Source organism: Acinonyx jubatus, chromosome A2 (assembly GCF_027475565.1).
Source record: "Acinonyx jubatus isolate Ajub_Pintada_27869175 chromosome A2, VMU_Ajub_asm_v1.0, whole genome shotgun sequence".
Lineage (NCBI taxonomy): Eukaryota > Metazoa > Chordata > Mammalia > Carnivora > Felidae > Acinonyx > Acinonyx jubatus.
Window position 1 is genome coordinate 77249176 of NC_069383.1, and position 12061 is coordinate 77261236.

Below are 12061 nucleotides of genomic sequence, written 5' to 3' on the forward strand. Positions count from 1 at the left end.
ATATGATCCTCTTAATGCAGAAAGAAAAGCATCTGACAAAACTCAACATCTTTTCATAATAAAAACTCACAATAAATGGATATAGAGGGAAGTGCTTCCACATAATAAAGGCCATACATAACAAGTCTAAGGCTAACATCATATTCAGTGCTGAAAAGCTGAAAGGTTTCCTCTAAGATCAGGAACAAGAGAAAGATAGTCAATCTTTCTACTTTCATTCAACATAGTACTGGAAGTCCAAGCCAGAGTAATTAGGAAACAATACAAATAAAAGGGATTTAAACTGGAAAGGAAGAAGTAAAACTGTCTTGATATGCAGATCACATATGATGCTACTATACAGAGAAAACTCTAAAAGCTCCACCAGAAAACCTGGTAAAACTAATCAACAAGTTCAGTAAAGTTACAGGACACAAAAATCACTCTACAAAATCAGCTGTGATTCTACACACTAACAATGATACATTAGAAAAAGAAATGAATAAAATCAGTCCCATTTACAATAGTTTCGAAAAGAATGACATATATAGAAATAAATTGAAACAAAGAGGTAAAGAATCTGTGCACTAAAACTGTAAGACATGAATGAAAGAAATTGAAGACGACACAAGTAAACAGAAAGTTATTCTGTGCTTACGGATTAAAAGAATTAATATTGTTAAAATGTCCATACTACCCAAAGTGATCTATAGATGCAGTGCAATCTCTATTAAGATTCCAACGGGATTTTTCACAGAAATAGAAAAAAGAATTAAATTTGTATGGAACCACAAAAGACTCCAAATAGCCAAAGCAATGTTGAAAAAGAGCTATGGTAATAAAACAGTATGGAACTGGAATAAAATCAGACACATAGAACAATGATCAGAACAGTGAGCCCGGAAATAAACTCATGCATATATGGCTAATTAATTTATGGCAAAGGAGGCAAGAATATACAATGGGGAAAGGATAATCTCTCTAATAAATGGAGTTGGGAAAGCTGGACAGCCACATGCAAGAGAATGAAACTGGACCCTTATCTTACACTGTACATCAAAGAGAAATGAAATAAATTAAAGACTTGAATATAAGAACAGGTACCCTAAAACTCCTAGAACAAAACATAGGGAGTAAGCTCTTTAACCTCAGTCTTGGCAGTGATTTTTTTTGATTTGACACCAAAAGCAAAGGCAACAAAAGCAAATACAAACAAGTGAAACTACATCAAATGAAAATGTTTTTGCACAGCAAAGAAAACCATCGGCAAAATTAAAAGGGAGCCTATAGAATAGGGTAAAATATTTGCATACTATATGATAAAGGCTTAATACCTAAAGTCCATAAAGAAATCCTACAACTCGATAGCAACAAACCCAATCCAATTAAAAATGGGCAGAGTAACTGAATTGATATTTTTACAAAGAACATCTTCAAATAGCCAACCAGTCCATGAAAAGATGCTCATCATCACTAATCATGAGGGAGATGCAAATCAAAGCCATAATGAGATACAACCATACAGCTGTTAGAATGGCTATCATCAAACACACAAAATGTAACACGTGTTGGCAAGGATATGGAGAAAAGGGAACCCTTGTATGCTGTTGGTAGGAATGTGTATTGGTATAGCCACTATGAGAAACAGTATGGAGGTTGCTCAAAAACAAACAAACAAGCAAAAAAACAACAACCAAAAACTAAAAAACATATTATCCAGATACCCCACTTCTCAGTATGTTTCCAAAGGAAATGAAAACAGGATATTGAGAATATTATCAACACTCCCAAGTTCACTGAAGCATTATTTACAATAGCCAAGATACGTAAACAACCTAATTGTCAATAGATGAAGAGATAGATAAGATGTGGTATATATACTACTGAGTATTATTAAACCATGTGAAAGAAGGAAATCTTGCCATTTGTGACAACATGGATGACCTTGGGGGATATTATGCTAAATGAAATAAGACAGACAAAGACAAACACTGTATGATATCATTTATATGTGGAATCTAAAAAAGCTGAACTCATAGAAACAGAGATTAGAATGATGTTTACCAGGTGCTAAGAGATTGGGGGAATTGGGGAGATGTTGGTCAAAGAGTATACACTTCCAGTTGTAAGATGAATAAATTCTGGGGATCTAATGTACAGCACGGTCATTATAGTTAAGAATATTGTATTTTATGCTAAAAGAGTAGTTCTTAAATGTTCTCACCACAAAAAAGTAATGGTACTTATGTGATGGGATGCAGGTATTAGCTAATGATATGATGGTTATCACTCTGTAATAAATATCAAATCAACACACTGTATACCTTACATTTACAAAATGTTATACGTCAATTTTGTCTCAATAAAACTGGAAGAAAATTTTTTTTAATTAAAAAATCTAAAAATATTAATAGTCATACAACCACTAATCATACTTGGTTTGGCAGCTTAGTGTGTATATGAACATAATTTTGTATTTGAGATATTATTTTGGAAATGTAACTTATGGTCAATTCTGTGCTAGTAAAATTATTTAGAATTTTGTTACAGAATTAAGTTTTTAGATATTCTGAAATGTCATTTAGCACTATAACTTCTGGGGACCCTGCCACCTTATCAAATTCTAATTCATCTGAGGCAGTGGGATGAATCCTTTAAATATCATTGTTTTGGAATAAACTAGATACAAATGAGTGTTTATACGAACCCCAGGTATAATGCTAGGGGTTTGGAGAAAGTATGTGAAGGACGACTATGTAATCTATCCTGGTGATATCACATACAATGACTAACAATACTATGGAGAATAGTTAAATGTTTAAAGACAGAGGGAGATGAGGATAATGACCAGGCATTGAGTTCTTTAGTCATCATCCTCAGCGCCTACCCCTCGGGCAGCAACATCACATCCTTAATTTTCAGAAGCTGTGTTCACTGCTCACGATTTTGTTAGGTCTTACTAAACCCAACTCTGGGAAGGATCTCCCATAACCACCTGCTTCATTAGATGACAATTTAATCTTTTAAAATCTTCAAAGAGAAGTCCTCTTTTTCAGTATATGATGGCCATTGTGCTCAGAATTTTTTTTTTTCTAAATCCATCAGAAATACTTCCTTTATCTATTTTGGTTTTCCAGTGTTCTCTTGAAGATGAGTAGTAGCACAAAGGTATATGTCAGTAGAAAAACAGGTGTTTCCAATTCAACTGAGATTAGAAACCTTTAAAGACCAGGTTATTGTGGGATAACACCAGGTGTTCCAAAGGTCAGGAACATAGGTTAAACTTATTTTTAAACTGTATGTTAGCTATAGTGTTAGAAAATGCTCAGAATATTTCCCTCAATCTCCAGACACCTTTGTAAGCGATATTCCTATAAATACACCACGGTGTCCACAAAGCCTAGCAACATGTAGGAGACAGTATATTTGTTGTACTTTTTTCTGATCAGCAAGGTGGGAGAATCCATTTCTTTTCTACTTCATTGGGGACTAGTACTTATTTTTTTTATTTTTTATTTTTTTTGCTTTATAGACAGGATGGCTCTTCAAACGAATCAAGGTAAGTTAAGAATTATGAGATAATAATAATAGTAATGCCAGCTAGATGATAAGAATAATAAACAGCGGCAGCAGAAAGCTCAGGCCAAAGTGGAAAATGAGGTTTTCTAGAGGCTCCTGTTCTCCACTGCGTGACCTTAAAATGAGAACCATTTCTCAAGCTTCTAAGACACCAAAGCACAGATGCATGGCGCATAAACAAATAAGTAAACACATTAGTGGTGTCCTTTGGGGGCTTAAATCTTATTCTTGTGACCCCAGGAAGCTGACCAGAGAGAAAAGGGAAGAAAGAAGTACAGGATATTTATCTTTACATTTTGGAAATGCTTTTGATCAGCAGAGCTGGAACAAGTTTCTGTGCTTTTGTGGGAACTACAAATGTTCCAGGGGAGGAAGCAAGATCAAGAGCAGTTTGCTCTTTCAGGGACTTCAAAGCCCATTCATCTAAAGATGTGGCCATTACCATTTTGGCTTCCTCGCTGTGCCTTGGATGGCCCTGTACTTGTCAAGAGGAGAGTCTTGCTGGGTTGGGGCCAGCTCAAACATATTCCTTGGAGTGCAGTGTTCCAGAAAATCTGCCCTTCCTGGCCTGTGCTCTGTGATTACAGTCCCAACCAGGAGTGATCCTTGGACCTACTGGATGAGTCAGACACAGAGGTGAGTGGGACAGCGAGGCCGGATTACTCATTTTCTGCCTCTGCTCCTCTTCTAGGTGTGGAGAATTATAAACATAAGAACAAGGCTGCACCGTCCCCACCAGGCTCCAGGTCTCTGATCTCAGCAGCCTGTCTCCTTGCTGGAACCAAGAGGTGAGTGTGCCTCATCTCTCCATCCCCCCACCCCCCAAAAAGAAAAAACAAAAATGAGCAACAACGACATTAACAACAAAAACTGTCATTGCCGTGTGTCCTATTATCCAGTCCTACTATGACCACAAATCCAGCAATAATAGGGAGCCGTCCTCTTCCCTTGTAAGTCAAGTCCTGGGACTGATATTTGCTCAGTGAGTTGGAGATTTCTTCTGGGCCTAAGATACATAATAGTTTTCCAATTCAAAACAAAAGCTGGAACCAAACGAACACAAAACCTAAGCCAAGGCCTCAACATTGCAGGCCCCAATAATCCTGCTTCTCTACTTGAGTCGCTCCATAAAGCAGGGACTGCATCTGATCTGTTTATTCTGGCGTCCCCAGGTCCCAGCATGAAGTCTAAACCTATCTGTGGAATGAATGTCTAAATCAGGAGGTTGAGGTCACCTACTCCGTTAAGTGGTCTTGGATAAATGTCCTATCGTGTCAAGTTCTCAATTTCTCCATTCTCAAACATTCCAGCCCACCAACACTTGCGAATCCACAGAGGAAGGTTCTGCGTGTTATTTCCGAGGGAACGCCTACTCGATAGCGGTCGTGCCTTGGAGCCCCTCTGGCAGTATGTTCAGTAAGTGGGAGCTGTTCCTTTTGTTCTTTTGAATGGGGTGTACTTTAGTTACCAGATCACTCTGACAGTCGAGTTCACTCTTATGTGCTTCAGTAAGTGAAGATAATAATGCTGACATCCTGAATTTCCACCTCTGTCAAGTGAGGAGTAGGGCAGGTTCATCTTTGAGGAAGGCCTTTTGTCACTCTATGATTTTCTTCTCCTCCACTTTCTGGAATTGGTCTCAGGATAAAAAGTGACAGGGCTTTTACTCTACTGAGAACACACGAAAATGCCAGCGATACTGCACTTAGGATGTTTAATGGTCCTCTCTGTTTCCTCTGTTTTCAACTGACTTGGTAGTTTAAGCTTCCCTGTTGCATGCTGAGCACACGGAAATAAATGAGCACATAGAATTCAAAGTAATTTTGAAAAGTCAGATGGCAACAAACATAATTCGCATTTAAATATTTCTTTCAGAATTCTCCATGACGTGACTCTTTAGATGGAAAAAAATTTTTACTGACAACAAAAAAATCACCTTTGAAAATTTTTTTATAATATCCTAAGGTTTAGATTCTAAGGCTCAGCTTCCAAAGTTTGGGTGTCTTATGAACCATCTCAGCTCCAACTGATTGGTAATGTGGCTCAGGATCATTAAAAGATTTATAAAGAGTAGCACAAAAAGAAACACATTTCAAACTTATTGGTCGTCTTTCATTCCTTCAACAAACATTTCATTAATATCTAATGTGTGTCAGAAACGATTTTCGATGTTTGGGATCAAAGTCCTCAGCTTCCTAGGGTCCTTGGTTCCACACAAAAGAGGCCCTGGATCCATTGGTTTCAGCCCTGGATTTCAGTCTTTGTTACTGCCACTAATCACATGATGACCTTGGACAGATCACTGTGAGTTGGGGGGACTTCATTTATAAAACAGGGATGGGTAAGAGATCCAGAGCTAATGCTGTTAGGTCTTAAATTTATCTCAAATACAATCACAGAACATAACTAAAGGACAGTGCTTAGATAAAAGCAGCCCATTCTAGAAGTCACATCCTTTTCTTTGTTGACATTCATTTGTTAGTGAATGCGATATATACATGAAGTTTTCCTAAAAAGAATGAATACATCTACTGATTGTTTTTCTCATTCCTCATTCCTTTAGTAGACATTCATGGAATGCCCACTCTGCACCAGAAACTGTGTTTGGGCATTTCAGATAAGAGATGAAACATATCTTCTCTGCCTCGAAAAAGCTCACAATCTACTAATGGAGACAGAGAAGGAAATGTAAGTTTGGGTGTCAAGTGCTATTCGTAATCAATAATATTTACTGAGGGCTTATTATGCTTGAGCTACATCAGTGAAAAATTGATAATGATTTCTGTTTTCATGGAGTTTATATTCAAACATGAAGATCAAACACTAGAGAATAAACACGAAAATGAAGGATACGGTATGAGAGAAAGTGGAAAAAGAAACATGGTGCATAAAAGAAGTAGAGCAGCTTAAAAAGAAATAGGAACGACCTGTGGTGGGGCAGGGGAAGCGAACTGCAATTTTCAGAAGGATTACCTGGTGGGCCTCCTCGAAAAGCTAACATTTGGGGCGCCTGGGTGGCTCGGTCGGTTAAGCGTCCGACTTCGGCTGAGGTCGTGATCTCGCGGTCCGTGAGTTCGAGCCCCGCGTTGGGCTCTGTGCCGACAGCTCAGAGCCTGGAGCCTGTTTCCGATTCTGTGTCTCCCTCTCTCTCTCTGACCCTCCCCCGTTCATGCTCTGTCTCTCTCTGTCTCAAAAATAAATAAACATTAAAAAAAAAAAAAAGAAAAGCTAACATTTGAGTAAAGGTTTGAAGGAAGTGAGGGAATCACCTGGCCTTACGAATATGTGGGGGAGGGGCATTACAGGTAGAGAGAGGAGGGGCAGTGAAAAAGCCCCGAGTTTGGAAACCAGGGGGGCTGGAGTGAAGTAAGAAAGAGGGGAGTAACAGGTGGTGACAGGAGAGTAAGAGGGACAGGGAGGGGGTGGATCCAGGAGGACATTTGCAGGGCATTGCAAGGATTATTTGACTTTTGTTGTTGAGTGAAATGGGGGAACTCCCTAAGAGGTTATGAGCAGAGGGGTGACTTCCTGTAAGTTTTATTTATTTTTTTATAATTTTTTATTTGAAAGAGAGAGAGAGAGAGAAGGGGCAGAGAGAGAGAATCCCCAAGCAGGCTCCAGGTTCAGCACAGAGATCCCAACATGGGGCTGAATCCCGTGACCCTGGGATCATGACCTGAGCTGAGATCAAGAGTTGGATGCTCAATTGACTGAGCCACCCAGGCGCCCCTGATTTAAGTTTTAAGAGCGCGTTCTGGCTGTCCTGCAGAGAATGGGTTGTGGAGGCTGGGTTGGAGGTGGGCAAGAGTAAATCGATTAGATTATTGTAAAATGTAGCCTAGAGATGTCGGTGGCTTGGACCAGGGTGGTAGCAGTGGAGATTGAACAAGTGAAGGTACTAGATACGGCAGATGGGGATGGGGTGAGAGCGTTCTACATGGATGAAATAGACATGTACGTTACATGTATGTTTTAGGCACAGAGGATACAAAGGCAGGATGTACTCGGAGAACTGCAAGTAGTCTTCATGGAAGGAAGGCTGAAGGTGGGGTGTAAGCAAAAGATGAGTCTAGGGAGGTAGACACTGGTTAGATCCGATGCCAGAAGAGCTCACTGTGTTGAAGAAGCTTTAACAAAGAATCGTTCTGCAAAATCTCTTTTGCAAAAGGAATATCGAAAGCAGGTTAATGTCAAGGATACGCGTGTTGGCCAACGCTGGAACTAGCCAGCAGGAATATACCAAGGAACCAAAGAGTATTTTAATTTATGCCATTAAAATTCTCAGGGGCCTTAGCTCTTCCATCCTATAACGGCTAGAGCCCTTAGGGAACGGACTGCAACTATCCCTTGTCAGAAGAACCTTGTAGTAAATGCACCGAGTACAAGCAGATGGCTAGAAGAGCGGTCGTTCGACCCACCTGAGCGAAGACTGTTTGCTGTTTACCATTGTGCTTAGTCCATTGTGTCAACATTCAAGTTAGAAAAACAAAGATACTATTTCAGAAAAAAATGTAAAACAGCACCTGTTTTTCAACAGGTAACTGGGGGAGTCTTATTTTTTTAATGTGCATGTTTAGCTTCTTTAGCACTTCATCGTCCTCCCCCAGTAAGGTGTTTTCGTGTCCAATTCTCACACTACGAAGCATGATGGCACTGGTGGTTGGTATAAGTTCCCTCTCTTCTCTGTCGTTTCAACCTGTGTCTCACCCTTCTCCTCTCTTCAGAGATGGAGAATGACTGGTAATGTCGAACAAATTGAGAAAGCTAAAATAGCACTTTGTGGTCAAGTTTATAAAGCTGCACCAAATTGTAGAATCAAAGCCAGTAATTGAACAAGACAGACAAAAGGAAGATAATTCTGTTTCATTTATCTGAATAATGGCCTTATTGCTTCACTTTTCTTTGCCATTTAGGACTCAGGCCATGAAATGAAGGAAAATGTTTTGGTTACATCAAATACCTTGCAAGGGCTCACTGAAATCTAAGAGTTCTCTTTATAGTAGCTGCTGCTGAGTGAATACATCTGTGTATTTGCGTACTAAGGAGTAAGGAATGAAGTACAACAATAAGGTTAATGAATACGTGTGGTGAATAAAGATAAATAATTACCCCACGGGTAGTCCGAAGTGGGGTAGGAAGGATGCTTATCTTATTTATCTTTAAGAATTAAGTGCATTGTAGATGCTATTTACAGATACTTGAGAAATTCATTTATATTTAGAGTACAGACATTTAGAGTAAAGGACCTGGCTGCATGGTCCTTTCTTATTTTCTGGAGATGGCAGTGGAACCTGATCTGGGATTTTGAGGTAAATATATATTATTTCTACATGGAATGCATCTGTGGGAGTATGGGACACAGAAAGAGTTTCATCTTTACCACCTATTACAGCCATTCTAATGGTAAGAAATAACTCGTAGATGAATAGGAGGAAATATTGACGTAACTGATTTCCACTACGTTGGCTCCCCCTGGGTAGAATGAAGAAAAGATGTGCAAAATGCAGGCTGGTAAATTTTGTGCTTATTTTCAAGGCTGGTTTAAGAATTAGAATTCTGGAATAGGAACCAATGATCATGGGGTCCTCTCTTAGTATTACCAGTGATTTTTCAGGTCATTTGACTTCTGAGTGGTCATCTATAAAGATGACATGGGAACTGCTGCTTATTCCAAGCACAGTATGATTTGAGCATACAAAGTTTCACGTCTTGGGGGAGAAACCAATTGAACCAGACTGTGCAGATTAGAAGGATGCCCTAATGGCAGGGGAGATTATTATTACTAGCAATTTAGGCAAATGAAAGCATTTTATCGCTGTACTATTTCTGGCATCAATTTTTTTGTGCCGTATAATATTACTTACAATTTATGATTTGGGATAAACTAAAGTCCTCAGAACCAGTACCTTAATGCACTGCTATCACACGCACCTTAGTAAAGAAATCAAACCTAAAAATTTTGTGCTTTTTATGTTAGTAATGCATTGAAATGCAATGCTATATTTAGAAACAGTTTACCATATTTAGAATCAAAGGAAGAGGAAACAAAAGCCACTTGAAATACACCTTTGCCTATCTATTGACGGTATTGAAATGACTTCCATCAGTCTTCAGTGTAGCTGACACTCATGCTCTCAGGAAAAGTTTTGTTTCATAACATCATTTGAGAAAATCCGCATCCCTTAATGCCAACATGGAAACGTTTCTTTATAACAGACGAAATAAACTCAAATGCCTGGAAATCACCATGGTCTGAGTGTTTTCCCCTTTACCCCCCTAATTAAGCTCTGGGAAAACAGCGACTTTTTTTTCTCTCACCCACTGTGAAAGTTATTAGATTCTTTTGCTCAAATCACCCACAAAGAGGGCTTGGAAGTTCATGTTCCTTAGAGAGTTGCCAATTCTGCTAAAGAAGATTAAATGCCCATATCACACGTGTCATACCCTACGGCTAACAAGAAAGAGAGCAAATGTGGCATAGCCCGCATGTAGGCAGTTACCACACGTCAGCCTAGCCTGGGGAGCCTTTCAATTATGGGTAGTCTATCAGCCAAGATATTCCCTCAAAAATAAGTTAAGAACATCAGAGCCGTCACATTGCATCTTGGAATATTTGTGTAACAGGTTGCACCCTTTTTTGTGGCTCCGAAAGGAAGATTTCTGGGTCAGGGGCAGAGGTATTTGATTCTTGCTTGATTCCACCTGTTTATCCCACAGAAAACGAGGAAAGCTTTGCTCCTTGCTTACCTGTGAAGTTGATTTTCAGCAAATAGTCCTTGTACAACTTCTTCCCGTCCAGGATCTTCATAGCATCGCACAGCTTGGTGGTGTTGGGACACAGGGTACGCTGCATTTTGTGCAGGGCGTGGGCCATGGCATACACCGCGTTCACCACAAACATGATCTTGGACTCTTGCTCGTAGTTGCTGCTGTCGATGGCCAGGTGCTTGTCGCACGCGCGCCGGTGGTTCCGCTTGTTCTGGAGGCTGCACTGGAACTTCTGCTCCCAGAAGTCCCGGAACCAGGGGTTGCGGTGGTTGTTGTAGGGGTTGAGGCTCTGGAAGTAGCGGTCGAACTGGCGCACGGGGTGCGAGGCGAGCTCCAGTGTGATGGCGCCGTAGGCCACGTGCTCGCTGCCCTTGACGATGCTCTCCTGCGCGCCCCAGCCGTCGCTGGCCACCCAGGTGAAGGAGGCGTTGGCGCGGCTGGCGGCAGCGATGAGCTCGCGCGAGTCGTCGCTGCGCATGAAGAGGACCACGACGCGCGCGTTGGGCTTCTGCAGCAGCTCGCGGATCACGCTGTCGTAGGACTTGCGGATGTTGGAGCGACCCACCTTCTCCGCCGTGGCGATGCAGATGTTGCGCTGGCGGGCTTCCTGCTCGAAGGCCTCGATGCCCGTCTCCCCGTAGTCGCCCTCCGAGGCCACGGTGGACACGTAGGTCCAGTTGAAGAAACGCAGGATCTCGGCCATGGCTTTGGCCTGGTAGAAGTCCGGGGGCACGGTCCTGGCAAAGTAATCATAGCGCGACTTGTCGCTGAGTTTGGCGCTGGTGGACGCGTAGCTTATCTGAGGGATCTGGAAGAGCCTTAGCAGGTTTGCCACCTGGGGAGGGGGGAGCGGGGGTGGTGGGCGGGGGGAGGGGGGAGGAGGAGAAAGAGAAGTACTTGTTTTAGAAACCTTCTGGTAAACGCACGTGAAAAATGAACAATACCAGACTGTTTACCCAGCTCCCTTTTCCCCTCTGGATCGCGAAAGTCTTGCGTACCTCGTTGCCAGAAGCTTCCCTGCGCTGTGTTTTGGCTTTTAGGGAGCTGTTTCAAGGGGAAATGTTTATGCTTTGGGAAAGGGCAGAGTAGAGACATGAAAAGGGCAGTGCTCTCTGTGTCCTAGACTTTATGCTAGGCCCCGGGCAAAGATCGGTCCTGTTCAGGTGCCTTCAGTGTGGTTGGTTCAGGTTTCTGGGGTCCTGCTACAGCTCTGTCAGACAGCGAACTTACAAGGGAATTGGCCAAACCGGTTTTTAGACGACTTGGCTGCGGTTGTGTAGAAAAAGCCTGGGTGTTGCCTGATTCTCACTTCCCCCTCTTTTGCTAAAAATGGCAGTCTCTGGAAGAGTTTAAATTGGGAACCTGATGCCACATGGACAGTCCAAATTAGACATTTATTATCTAGGTTAAGAGGGAAAAAAAAAAATCAATTCTTTTTGGTCCGCTCTAAATTTTGGCACATGCTCTTCTAAACTTCTGAAAAGCTTGACATTTTCTTTGCTTTCCTTTTCCTTTTCAAATTTTGTTTCTGTTTAGACTATGTAAAAAGAAAGCATACAGATGCTATTCTAATGGCATTTTTGATTAAAAAGCAAGTTAGGAAGTATTAAAGACCTGATCAAGAAAGAACCGTCTCCTTCAAAATTTTAAGGCTTGAATAAAGAATTTAAATTTGTCATAATTCACCTACCAGGAGTAGTTCACTGTGTTTATTTCTTACCCAATAAAAAAAAAA

General features: G+C 41.0%; 1 protein-coding gene across 2 annotated transcripts in view; it reads right to left on the bottom strand.

Annotated features, from left to right (window-relative positions):
• GRM3 (glutamate metabotropic receptor 3) overlaps positions 1 to 12061 on the bottom strand; it is a 219156-nt gene that overhangs the window by 66004 nt on the left and 141091 nt on the right. For both annotated transcript variants that reach the window (XM_027071786.2, XM_027071784.2), the window contains one exon: positions 10306 to 11161. In XM_027071786.2, coding sequence (XP_026927587.1) covers positions 10306 to 11029 — 724 coding nt within the window. In that variant the 5' untranslated portion in view covers positions 11030 to 11161. The remainder of the gene's footprint in view (positions 1 to 10305; positions 11162 to 12061) is intronic.